Source organism: Accipiter gentilis, chromosome 16, assembly GCF_929443795.1.
Source record: "Accipiter gentilis chromosome 16, bAccGen1.1, whole genome shotgun sequence".
NCBI classification, from domain to species: Eukaryota; Metazoa; Chordata; class Aves; order Accipitriformes; family Accipitridae; genus Astur; species Astur gentilis.
The window spans coordinates 29,836,374-29,860,881 of record NC_064895.1 but is presented as its reverse complement, the minus strand read 5'-3'; the positions used below and the strand labels follow the sequence as shown (position 1 = coordinate 29,860,881).

At 55.3% G+C, this 24,508-nt stretch overlaps 2 protein-coding genes across 5 annotated transcripts; one reads left to right on the top strand and one right to left on the bottom strand.

Annotated features, from left to right (window-relative positions):
- Positions 1 to 2,278: 2,278 nt before the first annotated feature.
- Positions 2,279 to 7,749, top strand: SCARA3 (scavenger receptor class A member 3). Of its 2 annotated transcripts, XM_049819063.1 has the most exons (6): positions 2,279 to 2,643; positions 3,948 to 4,007; positions 4,075 to 4,194; positions 4,744 to 4,842; positions 5,083 to 6,126; positions 6,984 to 7,749. In XM_049819063.1, the coding sequence occupies exons 1-6, from the start codon at positions 2,637 to 2,639 to the stop codon at positions 7,421 to 7,423; spliced, it is 1,770 nt and encodes a 589-aa protein (XP_049675020.1). In that variant the 5' UTR covers positions 2,279 to 2,636; the 3' UTR covers positions 7,424 to 7,749. The 2 variants fall into 2 exon arrangements, with proteins under 2 accessions (XP_049675020.1, XP_049675022.1); XM_049819065.1 differs by lacking the exon at positions 3,948 to 4,007.
- A 2,427-nt stretch (positions 7,750 to 10,176) lies between these two features.
- On the bottom strand, positions 10,177 to 23,003 carry CCDC25 (coiled-coil domain containing 25). 3 transcript variants are annotated; one of them, XM_049819084.1, is made up of 9 exons: positions 22,883 to 23,003; positions 20,015 to 20,062; positions 19,205 to 19,244; positions 16,655 to 16,706; positions 16,073 to 16,148; positions 15,403 to 15,506; positions 14,072 to 14,274; positions 12,956 to 13,001; positions 10,177 to 11,548 (listed from the first exon to the last, which is right to left on the bottom strand). In XM_049819084.1, the coding sequence occupies exons 1-9, from the start codon at positions 22,905 to 22,907 to the stop codon at positions 11,519 to 11,521; spliced, it is 624 nt and encodes a 207-aa protein (XP_049675041.1). In that variant the 5' UTR covers positions 22,908 to 23,003; the 3' UTR covers positions 10,177 to 11,518. The 3 variants fall into 3 exon arrangements, with proteins under 3 accessions (XP_049675041.1, XP_049675043.1, XP_049675044.1); XM_049819086.1 differs by lacking the exon at positions 20,015 to 20,062 and adding an exon at positions 20,133 to 20,360 and having other exon boundaries at positions 22,883 to 22,981; XM_049819087.1 differs by lacking the exons at positions 10,177 to 11,548; positions 12,956 to 13,001 and having other exon boundaries at positions 14,204 to 14,291.
- Between the last annotated feature and the right edge of the window lie 1,505 nt (positions 23,004 to 24,508).

Here is a 24,508-nt window from a genome sequence, read left to right as displayed (position 1 = left end):
TTGGGCTGAGAAGTGTTGATAAGAGAGGCATGCTTTAGTTATCACAATGCTTGCACAGTGTCAAGGCCTTTTCTGCTTCTCACACTCCTCTGCCTATGGGGGGGGGGGGGCGTGGATTCGCCCACACCACCGGTGAATCATGTCTCAAGGCTCAGCAGCCTTTGGGAGCGGTGGAGGAGGAGAGAGGAGCCACCGGTGCCCAACACCTGAGTCTCAACCCCCCTTAGTGACCTTCAGATGATCTCTTGATGCTCCTCATGGTCTTCAAAGGGTTGTGGGTCCGTAGCCTTCTCCATCTCTCCTGATGGTTCCCAGGTTGTAGCTCTCCAAGCCCCTCTGCTACTTAAAATCATAGAAATCATAGAATCATTTAGATTGGAAAAGACCCTTAAGATCATCAAGTCCAACGGGTAAACCAAATGAGGAAGGTGGTGGAGGGCGACCACGAGCCCTGTGGGTGCACAGACCCTGGGAACCCCAAGCTCTGGTCCATAAGCTGGTTGAAGCCAGAGGAGCAGCAAGGTGGGAGGCTCTCGGCTGTTTAACGGGAGCTGGTGTGGGGCAGCCACCCCGACTTGGGGACCCCCAAACGACGAGCTGCACTTGATGGCAGGATCCGGGGCACAGCAGGTAGCCCAGGGTCTGGTAGCCCAGGGACTTGTGGCAGGGACCCATCTGCCACCCCAGCAGAAGTATATTTACTGCTTCTGGGGCGAGACGGCAGCCCAAATGCTGAGTCAGCACAGATGCAAGAGAGCAACCCCGCCGCTGATTTAGCACCAGCATTTAGCCGGCTGGTAAATCCCGTAGCAAGGCGGCGGTTAAAATAGCTGCAGCCAAAGGAAGGCGGCATGGACTGAGTTGGACATCTCTGGATCGGCTCCACCGGCCATGAGTCATCAGGGACGGCCTGAACGGGCTGAGGAAGAGCAGCAAACTGCAGCCACTGAGGATGAGGATGGTGGGAAGAAGACCTTGGCTGTCAGCGTGCATCCTCCGGCAGCCACCTCGTGAACCCCAAAAGGATGCCATGGGCTGGGGCGTCGGAGGACAGAACCACTGCAAGAGCATCACTCGTGGGGCTCTGGTGATTAAAAAATTATCATGATAGGTGTTGGCGTGTTCTCCAGTACAACGTGGTGGGGAAAGTCCAGGGAAGCAGCAGAGAGACCCCAAAAATGCTCCTAGAAATGGCCAGGGGGGTGAGGGGGAGGCTCCGGGACCTGAAAACACAAGATGGCAATGTCCAGGAGCCACGTCCGAGTGAGGAGGGGGGAGGCGGGTGCTGGTATGGGGAATATTATAGAAAATCGACTAATACAACCCAGACGAGAAGGGCAGGCCGGGGCTGGAGCAAGCAGGGGGCTGCTGCAAGAGTGGCAGAGGTTTGACCAGCTGAAGACCCCCCCCCATGATGTCCCAGAGGTGGCGGGGGACCCTTGGAGGAGGAGGGAGGCAGTGTGGGGAGGAAGGCTGCCTCAGAGCCCGGCTGGGTCTCAGCAGAGGGCAGCAGCAGCCCGACACAAAGGCCTTGGTGGGGAGGGGGGTCTCAGCAAGGAACCCCCAAACATCCCTGACCCCCACCCCGTGTCTCTGAACTGGGACCGCGGCTCCAAAACAGAAGTCAGGAGCCAAACTACAGCACCCTGGGTCCCAGCCAGGACCCCAGACCCCAAACGACAGCACCCTGTGTCTCCGACCCAGACCCAGGGGCCCAGAGCAGGACCCCAGACCCCAAACTACAGCACCCCATATCCCTGACCCAGACCCAGGGGCCCAGAGCAGGACCCCAGACCCCAAACTACAGCACCCCATATCCCTGACCCAGATCCAGGGGCCATGCCCCGGACCCCAGGCCCAGCACCCCATCTCCCCATGTCCCTGCCCCAGATCCAAGGGCCATACCCAGGACCCCAAACCCATCTCCTCATGTCCTCGACCCAGATCCAGGGGCCCAAAGCAGGACCCCAGACCCATGTCCCCGTATCCCTGCCCCAGATCCAGGGGCCATACCCCAGACCCCAGACCCATCACCCCATCTCCCTGACCCAGACACATGTACCCAAACCCCCAATCCTGATCCCAGCCCCCCCATCTCCCTAAGCCAAACTCCCGAGCCCCGCTGGCCTTGGACCAGAACCCCCTCCCCAGACCAGCCCCCCTTCCCCAGACCCCAGGCACCCCCCCCCAAATACGGCTGAGCCAGGCCGGCACGGTACGGCACAGCACGGCACGACGTCGGTCGGACATTTGTTAGTCATTAGGGCTGGAGGGAAGGAGGGCGGGCGCGGGACCAGCCTTTCTTCTCCAGCACATATCCCAGCGCCTCGCCTTTCGGTGGCCGGCGTCCAGCCCAGCTGGGCTCTGCCATCACCCGTCACCCGTTTCCCCATCCCGCGTGGGCAGAGGCCATGGGCGAGCGGGCAGCCGTGGGGATGCTCGGCCACTGCGATTGCTTTTGAAGGCTCCCCAGGAAGTTTTGGGAGCGGGGGGCCGGCGGTGGGGAGCAGCCCCGGCCATGCTGGCCGCTCGCTGACGCTTGCCGGGAAAAGAAGTGCCGGGGTGGATGCGGGAACCGGGGCGGTGAGGCCTGGGTCGGTGCAGGATTGCACCCACCGCCCCCCAGCTCGGGGGCTATGAGAGGTGAGTGGGGGGCAGCGCTGGGGGGGGGGGGGTTGGAACCGTGGGGAGAGGAGCAGGGCTGGTGGCACGGGGGACAGGAGGGGACGGCTGTGCCGGAGCCGGTAGCGGAGCTGGGGGGGCAGCCGGCATCGGGGTGGATGCACCCCCCGAATCCCACCGCATCCCTGCTCCCCATGGGCAGCATGTCCCCATGGCTGGGGGCTGAGCCGGCTTTGGCCAGGGCCGGGGAACCCCACACCGCTGTGGGGAGCAAAAGGGGCTGGGGGGGGTGGGGGGGGGAAGGTTCCAGGGCTCCCAAACCAGCGGCAGCTCTTCCCAGCCCGCCTTGCTCAGAGCCCATCACTTGTTGACTCCACGGGGCAGAAAAGAACATTTGAGGCAGCCAAAAAGCAAAGGGCCACGGCAGGGAGGACGGAGGGAATCGCTGCTGCTCCCCAACCCAGCGAACCCCCCCCACCGCCCGCACCCCCTCTCCTGCCCCCCGCCTGCTTTTGCATGGGGGAGGCCGGGCTTTATAAAGCAGGGGATGTCGGTGCCACGGTCACTCGGGCCGTGCCTGCAGCCCCCCTGCGGCACCCCGGGCTGGAAACCCTCCTTCTGCCGGCCAGGAGGTGGGGGAGGCCCCGGGCAGGGGGTGGCTGGGCTGGTGGGGGGCGGCGGGGGGCTCTCGGGCATGGTACAGCTTTGGGGAGCCAGGGAAAGAGGCACGGTCCCCCTGCCCCGGGCTCCTTCAGAGTCGGGTACCGGTGCTGAGCGCATCCCCCGTGCCGGAGCCATCGGTGAGATCCAGCCCATGGCGTTTCCCACCCTGTGGGACCACCCCAACTCGCCCCCCCGCCGGCATGGGGGTCCAGGCTGGGTGCCGGCTGAGGCGGCACGTGGGATTTTCTTTGCTGCCATGGTTTTTGCGAGAAGGGGTTGGGAAGCCGCAAAGCCCCTCGGGGCTGGGAGCCGTCAGCCGTCAGCTTCTCCATCATCCACTTTTTTTGGCCAAATTCAACCAAATTTCCCCAAGTTTATGGTCTCGGAGTGCAAAGGTCACAGCCAAGTCCCGCAGAAGCAGGAGGTGGAGCGGGGACGTGTCCCAACGGGCTGGTGCCACCGGGCTTTGCCCAGCTGAGGGTGGCAGCGATGGGTCCCATGTGGCTCCTCAGCTTTTCCCCGGGGACGCCGGGTTACGGCGAGGCTCGGAGCTCGTCCCCAGGGACCACCGGCATCCTCGGGGCTGGGAGCAGGAGAGTGCGGGCAGCAGGCAGGGCCCTGGCAGCGCAGGCAGCTCAGGTCCCTCCCGTGTTGGCTTTCAGAAGACGAGCCAGCGGGAGGAGAGGAAGAGGAGATGCCGACCTTCAGCTACCGGCCGAGCGGTAAGGATGTCCCCCGGGGTGGGCAGGGGGTGCGGCAGGGCCTGATCCTTCCCCTCTCTGCGCTCAGGCAGGGCACGGACCAGCTGCAGCCGGTGCCAGAAGAACCTCTCCCTCCAGACGGCTGTCAAAGTCCTCTACGTCTTCTCCATCCTCCTCATCGTGGCCGTGACCGTGCTGGCTGCCTTGGGTGAGCACGGGCAGGGCTGGGAGGTCCGGCTCCTGCCTTCCCTCCCGCCTTCCCTCCTGCCATCCTCAGGGCAGCCCCTCGGGGATACCGGGGCTCCCCCAAAGCACCTTCAGCGCCCAGCCCTGGAGAGGAGCATCCAGCTCCCCCTGACCTGCCCCTGGGATGCACGTGCGATGCTGTGCTTGATGCCACCTCACTAAGGAATGGCTTTACCCCCGTGGGGACCTCAGGAACCACCCCGGAGCCCGGAGATTGCCATCCCGTCACCTCCGCAGGCAAGAAACAGCCTCCAAGGCTCAGCAGAGGGACGGTGGGCTCCCTGGGGCTGGACCCCCGGCGATGCTTTGTAGACCTTAGCCAAGCCCCGAACCTGAAAGCCCCTTGGGACACCCACCTCACGGACCCAGCACCCACCAGCCACCCAGCCTGACTCTTTGAGCCCTGGCCACCCTCCTCGCCAGGGAACAAGCCCGGAGGAAAGGTGTGGAGGACGATCTCATCCCGGCACCTGCCCACCTCCCCTGACCTCCCCCCACCTTCCCTCCACAGTGTTCAAGAAAGTCAACTCCATCTCCAACGACATCAGCTCAGCCCAGACTTATTACGAGAAGAAGATCATATCCATCCAGGAGGACCTCCAGGGGCTGGGTGAGTGGCTCGCACCTGGAGCTGGAGGTCTTCTCCAGGCTTCAGCCCCACACGTCCCTCCAGCTGAGCAGACCTCAGCTGCTCAGTGCTGCCAGCCAGGGGCTGAAGCATCTCCACTTTTCAGGTTCTGGGGCTCCCTCAGAACCAAACCCCCACTTATCTGCCAGGATTTTGGGGAGGGATGGCCACACAACCCTGAGGGTAGGGTTGGGGTAACAGACCCCTCTGCCCTTCATTCAGATGAGAAGACCTCGGGGAACTGCTCCCTCTGCCACGAGACAGGACAGCTGAGCCAGGAGATCACCAAGCTGCAGGGAGAGCTGGAGGAGATCCAGAAGATGCTGTTGGTTCAAGAAATCCTGCTCGACCGGACCTCCCAGACCCACAACCAGCTGTCATCCACCAGCAACGAGATCACCAGCGAGGTGGACAACTGCTCCTTCTCCATCCGGCAGGTCAACGAAAGCTTGGGGCAGTTCCTGGCCCAGGTTGGGGGCTGGCAGGTTGTCACCTCCCAGCTGGACAACTCTCTCAAGGGCTTGGCCCAGGAGCGCTACGACGTCCGAGCAGCCATGCAGCAGATGAACTTCACCCTGGGACAAACCTCCGACTGGATCCAGGTCATCCAGAGGAAGACGGACGAGGAGACGCTGACGCTGCAGAAGATCGTCACCGAGTGGCAGAACTACACCCGCCTCTTCGGCGGGCTGCGGGCCACCTCCTCCAAGACCAGCGAGCTGGTGAAGAGCATCCAAGGCAGCATTGCCGCGGCAGCTCGGCAGGTCGGCCAGAATTCGGAGAGCATGCACGACCTGGTGCTGCAGGTGATGGGGCTGCAGCTGCAGCTGGACAACATCTCCTCCTTCCTGGACGACCACGAGGAGAACATGAATGACTTGCGCTACCACAACAGGTACACGCAGAACCGCACCGCCGAGCGCTTCGAGACCCTGGAAGGTCGCATGACGTCCCACGAGATTGAGATCAGCACCATCTTTGCCAACATCAATGCCACCGACAGCCACGTCCACAGCATGCTGCGCTACCTGGATGATGTGCGGCTCTCCTGCACCTTGGGCTTCCACACCCACGCCGAGGAGCTCTACTACCTGAACAAATCCCTCAGCCTGGTCCAGGGCACCACGGACCTGCTGCGGGAGCGTTACAGCCTGCTCAGCGCCCGGCTGGACTTTGACATCCGCAACTTGTCCATGGTCATGGAGGAGATGAAGGTGGTGGACGTCCGGCATGGGGAGATGCTGAAAAACATCACCATCTTACGAGGTGAGGTGCATCCTGGTGGGTTACAGTCTAAGCCCTGCCCGGGCATGGGTTGGGGCCAGGCATGTTGGGCAGGCAATTTAGGGGGGCTGTTTCTTCTGCGGCTGAGCATGGTGGGATCTGGGCTCTTTGGGAGCATCCTGCACCCAAGGCAGGCGGTGGACGACCCAAACCGCCATCGCTGAGGCCAAGGTAGCACCGAGATGTGCACAAAGACACCCAGACACTTGCCCATGGATGCAGGGGTGTCCTGGGGATGGAGCTGCATGGATTCAGCTTGCGGAGCTCTCCCTGCCTGGGGGGGGACAGGGACAGTGGGGAGGTGACCCGTCTCCTTCTAGCACAGCCGGCACACACACCGGTGCCGGCGACCCTTCTTGCTGCTCCCGGTGGAGAGGGTATGGCTGCCCCTGGACGAGGGTGCCCAAAGCTTCTCCCAGTGGCTTGGGTGGCCTGGGGACATCTCCATCCACCCAGGGGAGCAGCGGGGCTGTCCCGGCTCCACCATCGGCTCCATGGAGCCCCCCGGGGAACCCCGGCAGCTTCCCGTTCCGCCACAGACCACCCAGCCCGGGTACCATACGGCAACCGCATCTGCATCGTTACAGGGCTGCCCTAATTAATGAGCTGGGCCTTTTCCTGGATCTGGTTTTAGGGGGAGCCCCGTGGTGGCACCGTGCCCCCGCCCCGGGGTGCCGATTGTCCTTGGAGCCCACGGCAAGGGCTGCGGGGTGGGATGAGCCGGGCTTAGCTGATCCTGGTATTAGCAAGGGCTGCAGGGCTGGGGCATCTAGCTCTCTCCCCGCTTTGGGGTGCTACCCCCCCATACTTCCAATTCACCCCCTCCTCTCCCCCCCCAGGTGTGCCGGGACTCCCAGGCCCCCGCGGCCTCAAGGGCGACGTGGGCGTCAAGGGCCCCCCGGGAAGCGAAGGAGAGAAGGGCGACGTGGGCAGCCTGGGTTCGCCGGGACCCCAGGGACCCCCAGGCCCCCCGGGACCCCCCGGCCCCCAGGGTGAAAGGGGTCCCCTGGGCTTGAAAGGCTTCCCCGGCCTCAAGGGCACCAAGGGCAGCTTTGGGCAATCCGGCTCCCGGGGACAGGGGGGACCCAAGGGAGACCCCGGCCCCCCCGGGCCGGCGGGGGTGCCGGGGCCAGTGGGACCCCCCGGACCGCAGGGCAAACCGGGACTCCCCGGGACCCCCGGGGCTGTCGGCCAGGCTGGCCCGACGGGGCCTAAGGGTGACCCCGGTTTGCGAGGACCCCCGGGGCTGCCGGGCCCCCCTGGCCCCCCGGGACAGTAACCCAGCCTGCTGCCAGCCAGGGCACCAGGATGGGGGGTCCCCACCGCCACCCCCCCCCCGGACCCCCAGAGCATCCCCACAGGGGTTTGAGGCAGAGCCTCGCAGGACGGGGCGGGGGGGGTTTGCAAAGGGCTCCCGGTCCCCCCCAGTGCGGGGGTCCGGGGCTGGTCCCCGGCTCTCAGGGATGCTGCCGGCGCCAGGCTCTGGGGTGGGGGGGTCCCCGTGGGACGGGGTACAGCTGGTTTGTGCCCTGTCCGTCTGTCCGTCTGTCCCCCCCCAACCCCGTGCTGTGTGTCCCCAGTGTACTCCCGGCACAATAAAGCTGTATGGGGACAGGTGACTCCTGCGCTGGGGACACTGGGGGGGGGACACGGGGGTGCGCTGGGGGGGGGCACCCACACCCAAACCGCTGCTGGTGGTGGGGTGCAAGTTGGGGGGGGGGGGGGAGTGTGTTGTACCCGTGTGTGCTTGAGTGAGCAGGCGTGGGCATGAGTGTGCGCGCAAATACGTGTGTGCATGAGTGAACATGTGCACGTGTGCGTGACTGCGTGCACGCACATGTGTTCGCATGAGTGAGTATGCATGGGCACGCGTGTGCACGTGTGTGCACGAGTGAGGGTGCGTGTACACGTGTGGGCATATGCCCACACGTACAGGCACGCCTGCAGAGGATGTCCACAGATGTGCGCACACACGTGCAAGCGTGCATGTGTGCCATATGAGACGCGGTCTCTGACGGGGACCCCGCTCCCCTGCTGTGCCCCCCGGCAGAGCCGCTTCCCGGCTTCCCCCCCTGCAGGCCCCCCCACGGCCCCCCCCATGCCCTTGGCAGCGGGAAACGGGGCTCTCGGCTCTCCCCCAAACTGGACCGCCCCCCTCTTCCCCCCCTCCACTGCCCCGGGGATGCCCTGCCCTGGGCTGACCCTGCCTCGGGGCGGGGGGGGGGGGTGGTGGTGTTGCAGCTGGGACCCCCACCAGCACAGGGAAGGTGCATTGCAGCTCTGCTCTGTGCCTCAGTTTCCCAAAGCAGGCTGCCCGGTGAGACAGGCCACCAGGGTCGAAGGGAACGGTGTCACCTTCTCCCTGAGCCAAACCCAGGGGCCCCGAGACCCCGCTGTGGGGGGACACCACTGGAGCTGGGGGGGGGGGTTGACCGGAGGCCCCAGGTACCCTAGCCAGGGCTGCGGTGCCAAGAGCATCATGGCGCTGGGGACAACAGCCAGGCCAGCCCCACCGTCCCCATCCCCTCCATCCGCTGTGTGCCCCAGCTCCGGGACCCCCGTGCCCTGCCCTGCCCGGGGCACAGGATCCGGCCAGCCAGGCGGTTTATTGCTGTTGGCAAAGCGTTTTCCTGTTTTCATCGCAGAAACAGCCCGAGGCTGGTTATTAACATGGGCCAACACGGCCCCGGCTCTGGTTTGTAGCTGCTATGGCTGGAAAGGCAGCACGGGGTGGGGGGGTGGGCTCTGAGCAGGGAGCAGTGGGGGGAGCAGAGACCTGACAACTCGTTACGCAGATGGGGCACAAGCTGACGGCCCCCCAAGCAATGGCTGGGCAGGGCTGGGTTCATCCTGCTGGGGCTCTGGGGGGGGGGCCAGGACAAAGCCCTGAACCCCCCCAGTGAGGGTCTGGGGGGTGGGGGACGTGGGCACCCTGCAAAAGGAAGCACACCATGGGCACACAGCTGGGCTGGGGGGGCTGCTCGGGGGGGGGCTGCCTCTGCCGCAGCACCCAGCGCATACGCGAGATCTTAACGAACCGGCTGCATCTGCCCCCCGCCGCCGGTACGCAGCCGGGCGCCGGAGCCTCGGCCATGCCCGCTGCCACTCTGTGCCTCAGTTTCCCCCAACTAGGTAGGACCTGGCCGTGCTATAACCCCCACCCCGACCTCCTCACCCCTTCCCAAACTCCTGCGTCTGCGGAAAAGCCGGAGAACATCTCGCCAGGGAGCAGCCTTAGCATAATATTGGGCAGCAGCTGTGCCAGTGTTTGTGGATGGGCTGCCGCCTCCTCCGCTGGGCCTGCAAAAAAATGTGCAAAGGCAGGGTTTTCCCCCCCCAGAACAGGCCAGAGCTGCGCTTTCCGGGCGGTGGTGAGGGTGGGTGATAGGATTTCAGAGCTGGGAGAAAAAGGATTAATAAATAAACGAGGAGCGAAGGCGGGGAAGGGCCGGGTGGGAAGTGCTGACGGCAGCCGGGACCGCTCGCCTTCAAGGGGGTTATTCTTGGCGGCTGCCGGTCGGTGGGGTGGGCACGGAAGGGAGCGGGGATCTCTCGCCATCCCTGCTCTTCCCGACAGGGTTGTCCTAAACGAAGGACAGCGCAGATCTGGCGCTTTCCACCCCAGGCATCCAGGCACAGGGTGCTGTGAACACAGACGGCCCACGGCAGCCATGCGCAAGGGGACGTCGCCCCATCGATGGCCGCCGCGGCCAAGCACAACAGTTCGCAGCTGCAGGGCTGCGGCCGCTGCTGACGGCGGCTCAGGTCGCCGGTCCCTGGCCAACACCCGAGTCCCATGAAAGGGCCCATTGATGGTGGAGAGGAGGGAGGTACCGGAGACGGGGTCCCCCCAGCTCCTCGCCCCCCCCAGGCTCAGGTCAGCCCGAGCTGAGACAGGACATGAGCAGCCCACCCTGCTCTTCCTCCCAGCAAGGAACTGGGGGCTGACAAGGGCCTGGACCCCCTCGCCCTCCCCAGTCCCAACCCCACACCTTCAGGACCCAGAAGGAAGATGCTGGGAAGCACATCAAATAAGTTTAAATGCATTATTGGGACTTGCCCGTGTAGCACGGTAGGTTTTTTCTCCTGCACTAATTCAGTAATTCTGTGATGAGACTTAAGGTCTCTTCAGTTGGTTAAGGAGCGCTTCCCTTTTGCCTATTCCCCCCCCAAAATCCACTCCTGCACCAGGAGACATCCTCACTTCGCACCAGGGAGAAGCAAGGCGAGGCAGAGGGGCTTTTCCCGCACCTCCTGCCTGGCTGAGGCTGCAGGCAAGTTTGCAGCATCCAGAGATGCACCCCAAAACCAGACTTTCATAGACTTTTGCTGTCCCCCCTCAGCACAGCTGTGCTCTGTGTGGCTTTCTGCTGCCCGAGGAGACACTGCGCGGACCCTCACCGCTCCGCTCCTTCTCAGAGGCATGAGCACACCAGGTAACTCCCACCTAGCAGCACGTTTTATCAGCATGGTATGAATTTAATTGTGACATATATACAGGTGCTGCAAGGATTATCGCGACCGTTTTGTACAGACTTATGCACGAAACCTTACAGAGGGCTCAGGCAAGAGCTCTGGCCTGGACAGGCGCAGACGCTGCGCAAAACTCAACTCTTCTTCACAAACTTCTCTCTCCAGAGAAGGTTTTCAAGGAACAGCCCAGGAATTGAGCGTAATTTAAAAGAAAATACACTGTGGGGCTATTCTCATTCTGTGCTAAAGGCACATATCACAGCCAGCGGTCATGCTCGTGTAGGCTGCAACAACAGCCGAGCTCAGTCTTCATCATCTGTAGCTCTGTATTAAATGAAGAGCCACCAGATTTACTGCCAGCAAGGGCTGGGGAGGCCTGCAAAGCAGCTGGGAGCTTGTCCAAATTTACACCCTCCAACTGTAGAGGGATCCCCCAGCTTTGCTGACCATCGCCAGCATGAAGAGAAGAGTTACGCAGTCGGCAGCGCCACGTTCGTGTACAAACCGAGTTAATAGCAACTGTTTCCGAGTCACTCCGCTGCCAGGACAGCGGTGAGACAGCACAAATTTGTTTTCCTTTCTTTAAATCTTGTTGGATTAAAAGCTACACCAATCCCTTCCCTAGAATAAATATCATTGTCTTTGTAGAACTGAAACATCAATTCTGCTTCCTTCCACCCACGTCCCTGAAAAAAGAGATGTATGTGCAGACATATAGATCTTCTCCCTTTAGAAGTTGTCCATGGCACAGAGCTGGTTAGGCTGCTGGGAGAACCAACCAGGTTCTGAAGAAATGGAGTCAGAGTTCACTTTTTTTGGGTTTTTTTTGGCATTCTTAGCGATGGTGACATATTAAGACATCCCAAACCACCTCATGATTGAGAAAGGAGAGAGACTTTATTTACATAAAGTCATCTGAATCGTTGCCATCCTGTGGGAAGAAAGACAAATCAGGATCATTGTGCACATTAAAACAGAAAATGGTGAAATGGTGCATTCAGCAGGATTTCAGAATTGCCATTTATTCTGGTTTCCTGCCATTTTGGTACAAACACCACGAAATCAAACCAAACGGATGCTCAACAGCTCTGGAGCAGGAACAGCTCTGTGTGAGGCTCTGCGTTGTGAAACAGCAGTTGCTATTTGCTGTCCCCGTGATGTATCACTTCCCTGAAACTGAAGCCCATCTGCTGCGATTTGGGAGGAACCAGAGAACAGGCTCTCACCAGCAGCTTTGTGGACCATCTCCGTATCACAACCTAAGCTTCTTTCTGACTCAGGAGAAGGAAAGCAGTCTGGCACCACACGGGGGTCAGGTGCAGAGAGGAGGAGACTCCCTGCACAGCATTTCCACCACGCCTCTCCCTGGCAAGTGTCACTAATCAGGCACAGCCTGCTTGTTTATGTCAGGAGATGCTTATACTTCAACCCAGTTCAAGTTTCAAAGGGGATCTGCACGCCAACCAGGAGGAAATTCAAGGATTCTTGAAAACCACACACTCCTCTAAGCAGCTAGTCAGGAACTAGGATACAAAAGGTGGATTTTAAACTGAGGAGCTCAGTCACTCAGAGGAGCTCCAAGATCCATTTGCTCAAGGTCCCACCAAGGAGGAAGCTGCAGACATGCCAGACCTCAGGCAAAGCACAGGTGCATCCAGTGCCCACCAGGGCCTCTTCTGAACTTCAGCCCCCAACCCTCCTGTGATCCACCTCCTCATTTCCCTCCTGCCGGCCTGCGCTCCTCTCCATTTTGGCTCCTTTTCCACCGTCAGACTGCAGCCATGTTATACTGCTTCAGTCCCAGGCCAACACCTGCTTGCTCTCTGCAAGCACATCCCTTCAAGCTTCCTCTTCTGCCCCTCAGCACCTATATTCATCCCTCCCCAAACTGTTGTCCTTACACCTCCAGTTTACTTCTTGTTAAAAATGTGCATTTTCCCCCCCTCTCTTGAAGTAACAAGGTGGCATATGCAGGTCATGGTTGCCATTAGGGAGATCTCCTCTGCTCACAAGCCAGGTTATGCCCGAACATCTCACAAGGAGAGTCAAGCCTGGTGCCCCACTTCAGACTCCATCTGTTCTTTCACTTGGGTGGGAAGGGGACTGGGAGGACTTTGCACACACTTCCAGCAGCACAGACTCCTCCTGGCTGACATACAAGCAATAGGGCCCTCTCAGAAAGTGGAGGAAAGTGACAGTGTCCTTCACCGAGAAGGGGTGACAGAGATGTGCTCTGTCATGCAGGAGTCACCAAAACCAGACTGCAATGCGGGAGCTGTACCATCACGATCCCGCATTGAATTTCAGCTGTCTGAAAGGTTTCTGTGGGCAGTCTTACCTGATTGGAGGACATGTTCTCAGCCTTCATTAAGGATGAGTAGCTCCTGGAAGAGAAATTACATTATCTTGCACAATACATTTTCAAAACATACCAACAGAGAGGCGTTTTGATAAAACAGGACCAAGTAACAGAAAAACAAATTTTTTTCCTTTCTGAACTCAGGCAGGCTGGACCTCTATTTGCTTATCTCATACTCTTTGACTAATTGAAACAACCAGACAAAGCCCAGGCACTATGCAGACTCCTCCACATTTTTGTTCTGGAACTACCAGCTAGATCATCCCAGGAGGTAGAAAATCCTTTACTTTGGGGGATGGCCAAGAGGCAGCTCTGGGGCGAGGTTAAATAAGCAGGCAGGCCCCTTACTCTGTAGCACAGACGTGCCTGCTCGTGACTTCTCCCCAGTTTAGTTTGCTTCTCTAAGCTCTCCTTTCTGACCTCTACATGTGTTGAATCACTCACAAAATCCCAGAGTTTTTCAAATTCTGGTTTCATTGTCATTTACAGATAAACAAAACTTACTAAAGCTTAAAAGCAAGTTTTTGGGGCAAGCCAGCGGATACATCCAGTGCTGTACGGGGCCGTCAGTACTATGGTACAAGCTCACACATGCTGTGGTATGGACAGAAAGGTCAATATGACATTTCAAAACACCATCCCTCATTCTGTGTTTAAAGGAGCGTGCGACTGAGGATTCACACATGTTTTAGTTAACATCAGTGATGCAAGAGGAAGCTGAAGAACTCTAGCAAAGGCTCAGTGCTTTCCAAGGCTCATGCAAAGCTGGAAGCAATTGCTCCCATCCCAATGACAGAGAGTGCCAAGCTGCTTGCCCAATTTCACCCAAGTTAGGGACAGGTTTCAAAAGACTCAGTCCTTTCTCTTAACAATGGTTTAACATCCAGGTTTATTTTAGGAGAAATGGGGAAAACGCATTTATTCTAAAGACAAAGGAAATCACTGGGCCATGCAGACGTCTATGCCAGAGCAGGTCAGCTGAACACTGAGTAATGCCAAGCCAACTATTAAACAGAAACTGCTGACCCATGACTCCCTCCCAGCACCAATGAAAACTGCAATAGTTAGAAGTTGGCACTTCAATTTATTACTTACCTAAGTTCTTCCAGCTCTTTCTTCTTCTTCATCTCTTCCTTTTCCTTCCGCTTCATCTCTTGGATCTGGGCTTTTTTCTCATTTCTCTCCTCTCTGTCCCTGGCTTCCTTCTCAGCCGCCAGGTCTGGGAAGCGCTCCACTTTTGTCTTCTCTAGCCGGTTCAGGATCTCGTTCACCTTCTTCTCCACTGTCAGCATTTTCACCTTTGGAGTGCAAAAAACTGTGATCCTTATAAAAAAATACTTTTATTCTGGCACTTTCTCAACGGAAAGAAAACACCCTATTTCCACTTTACACATGGCTGAATCCCACAAAAACAGATGCTAAGGAAAATCACTGCCACCAAGGCCTATTCAGCAGGTTGTGTAACAGCAAAAAGAGGCCCACTCCCAACACTCAGAAGCACATAGCTAATAAGCATAAGCATTGCTAAGTACATAACCATTAATAGTTTTGTTTCTTGGCACATGCCTCAACAAAGAAGCCAAGAGACAAGAACCAGTCTCTGCCAGTTCCTGAAGAGGTGGCATGAAGTCTCTGCAGACCCATTTCGGAAAGAGAAGCACACGCTCTGCTTGTTGACTGCAGGGGTTTTAGCATTTCTTGCCCTGGTACAGACCTGTTCTAGTCAAACAACTGCACGCCTAGAGAGCCTTCTCTCCCAGCAGCCAAGCTACATAACTACAATTTAAGCATAACATTATCTGTGGACACTAGGTCAGGCTCAGGAATAGCTTAGTACACTGGCTTGACCCTACACCAAAGCTAAGCAGCTTGGCCTTTTAACAGGTTTAACAAATTCAGAGGCAGCACCAGGGTGAGACAGCTCTTGGAGCAGAGACAGTAGAGCGAGCACAGCGTCAGACACCCCCAGGACCCCACACAGCCCTCCTTTGCCCAGCAAGTTCAAGTCCTGAGCCCTTCCAGACATGTGATTACAGTACTGTCTGTGAGCTGATCCAAAGTAACTGCTCATATGCAGGCTCTTCAGCTGTAGTAAGAGATTATTTCAGTGGAGATAATTTCAAACGGATAGCACAGACTAACACATGATACCATTCGGCATCAGCAAAGACTCATCAGCTACACCATGCTGGAGTTTGGAAACACACACTGCACAGGCTACACTCTGCTACAGGCCAACACTCAACCATGGATTTTCAGGTGACGTTCAGGCAAGTCCAAACATGCTCCTGGGATCTCTCTTAGGCTTCAAGAGTGGATGATTCCCTGGCTTTAGGGGAAACGCTGAAGACAAACCACCCAGCTCCTAACACGGAAACATTAGTCTGCCACCAGGTCACTGTCACTGGCTTACAGCAAACACTTACATCCTTCTGCCTGTGAAAGCCAATCTGCCCCACATCCATGTCTGCAGTCTTCTTCAGGTTAGTCCACGGCGTGTATACCACGTTGACGTTGTTCATCTTGCAACCTAGGAAGCAAGGGAGAAGGGAAACATTTCAGTTCTCTCCCTGCTGAAAGAGGTCTTAAAGCCTTCCGTGAACATGGAAACACTGGCAGTTATTCTTGTCACAAACTTTACTAGCTAGGCAAGAAAGACGAAAACGGAGAAGCCCTTCCAGTGTTACAGTGAAACGGAAGAACACCACGACATCATTTTCTGCAGTAACATGAGTGCTGCAGCAGTGTTAACGAACTCCAGATGGAGACCGTCTTTGCCAGAAGAGTGATTACTATGGAAGGGGGCCCCAAGGTGGTGTTAGAGAAGAGACTGCAAGGCCTCCTTGGCTCAGACAGTAATATGGAGGCACAAACAGGAATTTCTGAGATTTAAAATTCCTCCTTACAAAAGTGTAACAGGCAGCCCCAGCAGCTGCAAGCGACATCTGCTTCCCGTAAGACCCACTGGCACAGGCTTAACAGAGAGCACCACAGCAGAAATGTCACAAGTGTTTGATCCAAAAAACAACACGCTTGTGTGGACCAGAAACACTCGCCGCAAACACCTCACACCGATTTCCCGGGAATCGGTATTACCTTGAATGCTATTCGCCTTCACTAGATGGGCACAGTCTATCAAAACTTCTTTAGGAATGTCATCCACCGTCTGCCCCTGTGACAGAGCAAGGCAACGTGAGCGGCTTGCGGCAGGGGGCTGTAGGGACTGATGAGCACACAAAAGCCAGGAAGCAGGGCATGATCATCTACAAACACAGCCAAGACCTCTACGCTCCACATTTTACAAGACTGGAGTCTTCTGTGGCATTTGTGAGGAGAGGCTTGAAGCACTACGAGCAACTTGCAACCTGTTTTTCTCAAAGGTATCCTCATTTAGTGGGTGATGGTTCCTAGACATACGCTTGGTGTCAAGCCAGAAATCAATTGTTCTGTTGGGCCACGTTATACTTCCTGCTCCTCCCCACGTTATTTGGTTAACGGAGGCTGTAAATTCAGTCTCCCCACACTGGTGGTTACCTGCACCCTGAGGGAGCCCTGCAGACTGTAGCAGTTCACGTAAGCAAAGATGGTCTCTTGCGCAGGAATCACTGCAGAATGGGCACGTGCAGTTCTTATGCGAGTGAATATTAATGTTTTTAAATGTACGTGTCACAGGATTACCTTGTGTAACCGAAGGTACACATGCGCGGAAGAGAGCTTATCCACATGAAACCTGCAGAATAAAAAAAGCACATTTAACAGAGGATAAGAGATGGTGATCTGTTGTGAAAGATTTACTTCCTAACAAGTGACAAAATAGCCACTCCATGGATGACTAAGTATAGAAATGTTCATGTTTAAAAGCAGGCAAGGGAGTCAGAGCCTATCCTTCAAGAAACATCAGTTGTCTCAATGGGAGACTGAAATAATAAAAACCCATTCCCCCTCCCTTTTTTTCTTTTAAATGTTATACTACATGCAGGCAACACTCACAGCATGAGCCTGTGTATGTGGTGTTTTGATCTGTCTATTTATTCTTAAGAGGAACAGCAAACTCGTGAACTCTGCAGCAGGCACTGCTTCAGCACTTAGATGACTAGTCTCAACATCACAGAGTAAAAAATCCCCCAAATTTCTCACTGGTCAGTACTAATGGAGCAGCCCAGTGCTCTGCCTCCAACAGCGGGAACAGGCGATGCTGCCTGGGAAGTTTACCATGCCTAGTGGTTTCAGTGGGTACCAGTCCCAACAGCAGGTGAACACCAGTTCTGCATTCACTTCATTCACTGTCTCCAAGATTTCATAAGCCTCAATCACCCTGCCTCCCTACCAGACTGAAGAGAGGTCTCCACTCCAGTCCATCCTCACAGCACAGCTGTTCATCTCCTCAATGGCTCCAGCTGCCCTTCTCCAGACCTCTTCTAACTTGACTGTGTTTTTACCATAATCACCTATTTTTTAAGCCTCTGTCCTGATCAACACTCACTCCAACCCTGCAGACTTCCAAGGACAGAGGGGGGGAACTGATCTCATGTTACCTCCCAACCCTTCTTTCCACCACTTAATATAACTGGACTGTTTCCTTCCTGCTGCAAGACAGAAAACACTCCAGCACCAACACATGAACTCTCACTTGTACCTCCTGAGTCTCCTACCCCAGCTCCACTGGACCCCTCTTAAAAAGAAGTCTAAAAAGTGCCAGACACCATTAGAACAATTCCCAGGAGGCCTCCGCAAGAGGACCTAGGATATTTTGTTGAGATGGCACCAGGATACAAAAAAAACAACATAGTGTGAGCTACAAGATACAAAAGAGGTGGGAAAAGATGACTTTCATGGGTCAGGCAATTTGAGAATGAATCTCAAGGTCATTCCTAAATAACATTGTAGACATACCTTAAATTATGTAGTGATAGGACAAACATGAGACAGAAAATGAATGTGATACTGCTACAACAGTGTGTTATTCAGCTGAAGTACAATCTCTTCTGCTAGAAAAGAAAAAATATTCCCTTGCCAGTTAGCTGACTGCTGACAAAACATCCTCTACAGAGCGTGTTAGATACTACCTATTCAAGCTTCAGTCCTACCAAGACATCTCAGCTCATCCTGGCAGAGGCCTCCTTGAAGAGAGAGAAGGCACACAATCCACATGGTGCTTCTTGTTAGCAACTGTTAGCAAAGGAGAGGGCGGCAACTGTGATACAGCTGGTCTGTGCAATAGTGCCTGGAAGCAAGCTAACTCCTTCCTAAACATCTCTCAAACCTTATCAGTTTGGAAACTTTATGGACTAATCCAGCCAGCAAAGATGCTGTGAATTGCTGCTAACAGGTTTGGGAACTCCCCTGCCCTTGTTTTCTCTTCCGATGAGACCTTGTGAACATGACAGAACGCTTCCTTTTGCCTGCCTGGCCAAAGCTCTAGCAGGTCTGCTTAAAGCAGACATGGCTTTCACCTGGCAGGAATCAAAATATCAAACTCCTCTGCTCGTGCTCACCAACTGCAGCTCCTGAGATGGCGACAGCTGTTTTACAGGCCAGGCCAGTACATGCCCACAGCACACACTGGGGTGACACAGAGGAAAAGGCACTGGGAGACAACAGACAGTTTTCTCTAGGCACAGCATTTACTGTTGCTTAAAAAATTTCTGGCTCCATCCCCAGGTCCCGTCTGCTCCGTGATTTCACATGTTGATGCCTCCACTCTGCCTGTCCTCTGTTAGCCTTTTGGTTTTGCTGGTTTCGCTTCTCTGTGTGTGTGGACATCCAGGATCTGATACTCTTGCTTGACTCAGGAGGTGTGCTCTCTTACAAATACCAAGCTGCCCTTCTCCTTTAACTCTGCTCATTTCCCAAACACAGAAAGAGTAACAGCAAGCTAGCAACTATATTCTGAAACATAAATATCCATGTATGGTGTTATTCAGGTTATTGCTACTCCAGCAGCTCCATGCACAGAAAACCCCCAAAAGCTTCACAAAGGGGCCAGCTCCTATGATGAACAAAGTGGGGGGCGGTCAAGGCGGAGGTGCAGGGGAATGAATTCAGAATCAGTGGGGTCCCAACAGCTGCACCCAGGTCTTCTTCAATCCACCTCCACCCCGGGATTGTATTTAAACAGCTAAGTGGCCTTGGAAAAAAAGAGACTCTACAGTGCCTGTGGAAGCAAGAGGGTTGTTACAATCATTTGACTCAGGTGCGTAACAAAAGGCAATTTGTTTCAGCACCTACCAGATATCTTCAGGCCAGCCATACTTTATTAGATCTTCATCTGTAGGAATAAAAGCATCAATGAGCAAAGCCCAGGACCTCATCAACAACAAATCCAACTACCTGTTGAGCAGGAATCCTCTGCTGTTGGTCAGCCACTGCATGGCGACTGAACCAAAAGAGAAAAGGGTTTTAACGCTGCACCTGTCTGCTCCATGTATGGCAGAAACATGTAAGCCAGGAACACCTCCATCATGTAATTTTGAAATTTTTAAGTGAAATATGTTTCTTCAAATATTGATCTAATGTGGGGAGACTTTCAAGGCAAGTCTTCAAAATAGCCACACTAATACTCTTCCCTTGGAGTAAGACACCCGGTTTCACATCAACTACTGATGTGGAAACAGGAGGTGCAGCAGAACCATAACCTTTACCGTGAGGGAAAGGATGGGCACAGGAAACCTACAAAGTACGAATGCTCACTAGAGAGGACAAAAATACAGACTGAGCAGGGAAATGGAAGGTTGGTTTGTAAAAAGTTATCAAACGCAACCTAAAACCCAGTATTTTTCTCTAGACAGATTTTTTTTTCCCAGTGAATTTAGTTTTCACTTGTATTTGAAGGCAGTTACTCTACCTAGTGGATTTACAAAATTTATTTATCCTAAATAAAAGTAACAGTGGATTTCAGAGGGGTAAGTCAGAATCACTTGCAAGGATGAACAAGTTTTCAAACAATATACTGAATTAACACATACAAAGACATCCTTTCAAAATGACCTTAAATCCCCACAAATCTAAATCTAAGCCGTTAGGCATTAATGTACTTACTTTCATACTTATCTTTTCCCATGTAAATGGTGTAAACGGAAGGAACAACTGAGGGATAGAAAGAGGAAAACAAATCAAAAGGGGTTTGGACAAACTATGCAAGGAATGACAAACGCACCAGTCTTGGTCACAGAAATTAGAATGAAAACTGCTTCATCCATCCATCCATCCCACTTCTCTCCTGGGGGCCGAAGGAAGATGGTTTTGCGTTTCTTCCAGATTTTGTCCCAAATGCTTCAACAGACTTTGGAATGTGGCATTTCCACTGCTTTCCATGGAAGATTATCCAGCAAGGAACAGCTTTCTGGGCAAAACCCCCTCAACATCCAGGTGGTTCAGAGTGTATCTGTGTAATTGTACAATCTGTTCAATTAAGCACATGTCTGGAGCCAGAAAGGCTGACATTGTATTTACGGTCTGGGATGAACATTCTGTAGGGCCTCGAGTGAAACAGCTCATCCCAAAGTACCAGAAGCCCAATGTGAACGTCCTCCAGGTAGCCTGGGAGGATTAAAATTCACAACACAATGGAAAGACCGAAGTTCCATAAACACATTTGGCTCATCTGTGCCCTACTGGGACATGTAAAACAGTGTCCTTCTCTTCTTTAGGGCTCCTTCCACCAGGCAGTAAAGACACTGCCAATTCTGGGAAACCAAACATGTCAGCGTCTCGACTGAAGGCCAGCACAGCTGGGAGATGGACACAGAGCAGTTAAGAGGGTGCTACAGTCAGGGAAGTCCTGTTGCAGAAATCACTGAGCAGCCTGCTTAAAAAGAAATGCTCTGTTCTTGTATGTGGCAGCAGGGAAATCTCAATTTCACAGCAACACTATCTACCAGATTGTCACGTTTCCAACTTCTACGATTTTTAACAATTATCTTGTGCGTGAGCAAATGCTGCAGCTATAGTTACAAGCCTCAGCGCTGCACTGAAATTTAGCTGTTCTTCATGAGGACCTACAGCACCTGTGCACTTCTACACAAAGAATTACTGACAGCGGGTTTTCCGCAGACGGCTTCACACTGTAACAGCCAGTGGCTGAAACAACCTGCTGCAGCAACACAGATTTGTGTTTTTCATATATTGTTGCAGAACAAACAGAATTCTCTAAAGCAACTCACAAATTAAGGACTAAGAGCAAACAAACGAAAGGCAGGTGACCAAATCTGCTTTCAAAAAGCATCTTTTGAAAATATGGTGTCTAACCTCATATTTTCAAAGTCACTAAAATAGCAGACACACTTCACTTACGTGCTACCACTCTGGCAGTGAAATGACTTGGATCCCAAACTGCTTACTGACCCTGTCCTTTCTGAGGGCATTTTTATTAGAAATCCAACATCACTAGCACAAAGCCCAGATGACACTTTTCAGTTTAGTAATGAGGTAATAAGAAATGGAAATTCAAAAATATGAAAGGATTATATGCCTGTGGGAGTTAAGGTTGGGAAAAAAATCCACCTTGGACGCATAGGAGAGTCCAGAGAATGTGAGATCATTGTGACTACAGGCACTACCCATAAGCGTAAAATTAAATGCTCAAAAATAAAATTGCATTAGTGATGGTTCTGTGAAAATGAAGCTCATCCTGCCAAAACAGCGGGGGAACACTAACATAACCAAAGAGGAGATTACTTAAAACCCATATGATTTAACACACATTAGTAACAGTGCAACGGATGTTAGGCAAACGGTAATAGCCTTATTGTAGACCTCTCTCTGGCAGCAAAACTGATTATAAAGCGTCAGAAACCCTCTGCAGAACTAGCATTTAAAAACCAAAGGAGACTGTTCACATCATTAGCAGAGTTAACTGCAGCTTGTCTGCTCCTAGTACCCCCCGAGGTACCCTACACGTCTGCCAGGCACTGTACCAGGCTCCTTCCTCCCCACTAAAAGGGAAGTCCAGGAAAGTCTCTGAACTTCTCCCTAACAGTCTCCAGATAAGCAGAAAATGTTTCCATCCAAGTGCTGGGTTAAGCGATCAACACAGCCAGTGCATCTGTTCACTGAGGGTGTAAAGGGCCTGACTTGCCACAACAGAGGAAGAAAAGGGTTTCAACCAATCCCAAAACCAAATTTATTTAAGAAACATTCACAAGACTGTTAAGCCTTGTCTTGTCCAAGGAAAATCAAGCAGCCAGACACTCAAATCTTTCTCACTATGGAACCTTCCCTCTAGAATGGAGAAAAGCTATGCTGTAAAATTTATTTTGTGGATACAGTGGGTAAGGGGTAAAAACCACACTGATACTTTCACGAACAGTTTATACACTGGTGAAATGCCTGGGGGCACACTAAAAAGGAATATTCCTGTACTACCCTCCCTATCATCAGCCCATACTACATCAAACCACAGATTTCTGATGCTTCAGAAGTGGCCAACCTTTTCATATGGGCAAGCAAAATGGATCTGTCTATATTAAAGGACAAATAATGAGACCATTTATGCATTAAGCCTTCCCACAAACTCCCGACGGCAGCACACTTGAGAAAGCTTTTCAGAATTCACTCACGGGTACTGCTATTCATTCAAGGCTGTTAGCAACCACTACTAAGAGGCTCCTCAGCTCAGGAAGCCTCGTAGCTCCTAAACCGAGTTTAAGTTGTAGCCGATTTCGGCCCAAACCGTGTCCTTTACACCCAACCCCGGGCGCTCGCAAAAACGCACCGGCAGGACTAACGGGGCTGCTCAGAGGGATAGGGGCAGGAGGACTGCCGTTACCGGGCGGCCCCGCTCTCTAAGGAACCGGCCGGGGGCGCGGCCCAGCGCTCCCCTCACAGCGGCGGGACCCGGCCCGTCACAGACCGGCCCTCCCCCCGCAGGCACTAAGGCCTCTAGCCGCTCTCCCCTCACCCACTCACCGTTGGAGGTGAAGTAAAACACCATAGCGGCGGCTCCTCAGCCCACCCGGCCCGGGGCTCCACACGGCTGCCGCTCTCCCGCTCCAGCAGCACCTGAGCGACGGCGGGGGCGGAAACGAGCAGGGCGCATGCGTACCAGAGGATCGCGCATGCGCAGTGCGGTGCGAACGCTAGCTCCCGCCCTCTACGCATGCGCCAACTCTCCGGGCGGTGAAGCCAGAAAGAGCATTGCGCACGCGCAAAATTCCCGGGAGGCGACGGCACGGGCAGGTCGGCGCATGCGCGTTATGCCCCAGCAGTGCTGGAGCGCCGTGTCGCGCATGCGCAATACCGCGGCTCGCAGCTTCCCGCCGTGTGCGCACGCGCAGGGCTCATTGCAGCGGGGCCAGCTGAGGGGCCTGTGGGCGCAGTTTATTTTATTTTATTTTGTTTTTCCTGGATACGCGTAAAAGTCCCTGGGAGCGTGCCTGGGGGCCATGGGAGGACCTCCGCGGGGGGGGCCTCCATGGAGCTGCCGCCGCCCTGTCACCTCTCACAGGCCATTTGAGAGCAAAGACACTGCTGGGCACCCCCTAACCGCCCCCTTAACCTTTGCAAGCGCCTCTCGATTCACTCCATCCCCTGTTATGCCCAAATCCCCGCCTTGAGTCTCCCGCGCCGCCTGCCGCACCGCGTATGGACTACAACTCCCATCAGCCCCCGTGCGCCTACCCTCCCCAACTCCCGCAGCGCGGAGGCGGCTCTGCCCTCGCGAGGCACGCTGGGAATTGGAGTCCTCCTGGGAGGAGCGGGGTGAGGGTGCGTGGCGAGTTCTGCCACCTGATTGGCTGTAAAACGGGTAGGGCGGGCGCAGAGCGGCGCGCCGCAGCTAGGCCAATGGCGATGAAATACAGCGTGAGTGACGAGGCGCTCGGCCAATGGTAAGGGGAAGGGCGGGCGGGCGGGAGAAGGCGCGCGGATTCGAAGGCGCGGGAGCGTTGGCGGCGGAGGCGGCGCTGAGGTGAGGGAGCGCGGCCGGGGCCGGGGGGAGTGGGGCCCGGCCCGGCTCGGCTCAGGCGTGTGTGGAGGACGGAGGGGTGAGGGTTTGGCGCCGTGTCGAGGCGTAGGAGTTGTGTGAGGGGGAACGAGGCGTGCGGGTGACAGGGCTTGGTGCGGTTCTGAGGCGCCTGTGTGGGCTGAGGGGGGAATTGCCGGGCCCCCGGCCTGGCGTTGTATGGTGGGGGTGGCAGTGTGTGTGTGTATGTATGTGAGGAGTGTGGGGCCCCGGGCTGGGGGTTTGGTGCTGTGCTGAGGTGTACCAGGCTCTACATAGAGGTGATGGTGGGGTGGGGGTGACGGGGGGGAGGCAGCGTCGGGCCCGGTCCCGGGTGAGGTGCGGGGAGGGGGCTTCTGGGGGGTTTGGGGGGCTTTGGTTAGGTCCTGGGGGGTGGGAGATGTGTGGGGTGCTGTGGTAAGGGGCTGGTGCCCCAGTAGGGTGTAGTGTGCTTGCAGGGTGTTGGGATGAAGGTCTGATGCAGCACTGAGGTGTGGGGCTTCTGGGGTAAGGGGCTGGCTGGGAACTGGACTATGAGCATTTTGGGAAGGGGTGTGGGTGGCTGGGGCTGGCAGCAGAGGGCCACTCTGCAG

What these genes read in the sequence shown, in the direction of transcription:
- SCARA3 (XM_049819063.1), top strand. An exon ending in CTTCAGCTACCGGCCGAGCG is followed by an intron (nt 4,008 to 4,074) that starts GTAAGGATGTCC and finishes CTCTGCGCTCAG; the next exon opens with GCAGGGCACGGACCAGCTGC. An exon ending in GACCGTGCTGGCTGCCTTGG is followed by an intron (nt 4,195 to 4,743) that starts GTGAGCACGGGC and finishes TTCCCTCCACAG; the next exon opens with TGTTCAAGAAAGTCAACTCC.
- CCDC25 (XM_049819084.1), bottom strand. Translation starts at nt 22,907, where the DNA reads ATGGTGTTTTACTTCACCTCCAACG. An exon ending in GAAGGCGAATAGCATTCAAG is followed by an intron (nt 15,507 to 16,072) that starts GTAATACCGATT and finishes CTTGCTTCCTAG; the next exon opens with GTTGCAAGATGAACAACGTC. An exon ending in GCTTTCACAGGCAGAAGGAT is followed by an intron (nt 14,275 to 15,402) that starts GTAAGTGTTTGC and finishes TGCACTCCAAAG; the next exon opens with GTGAAAATGCTGACAGTGGA.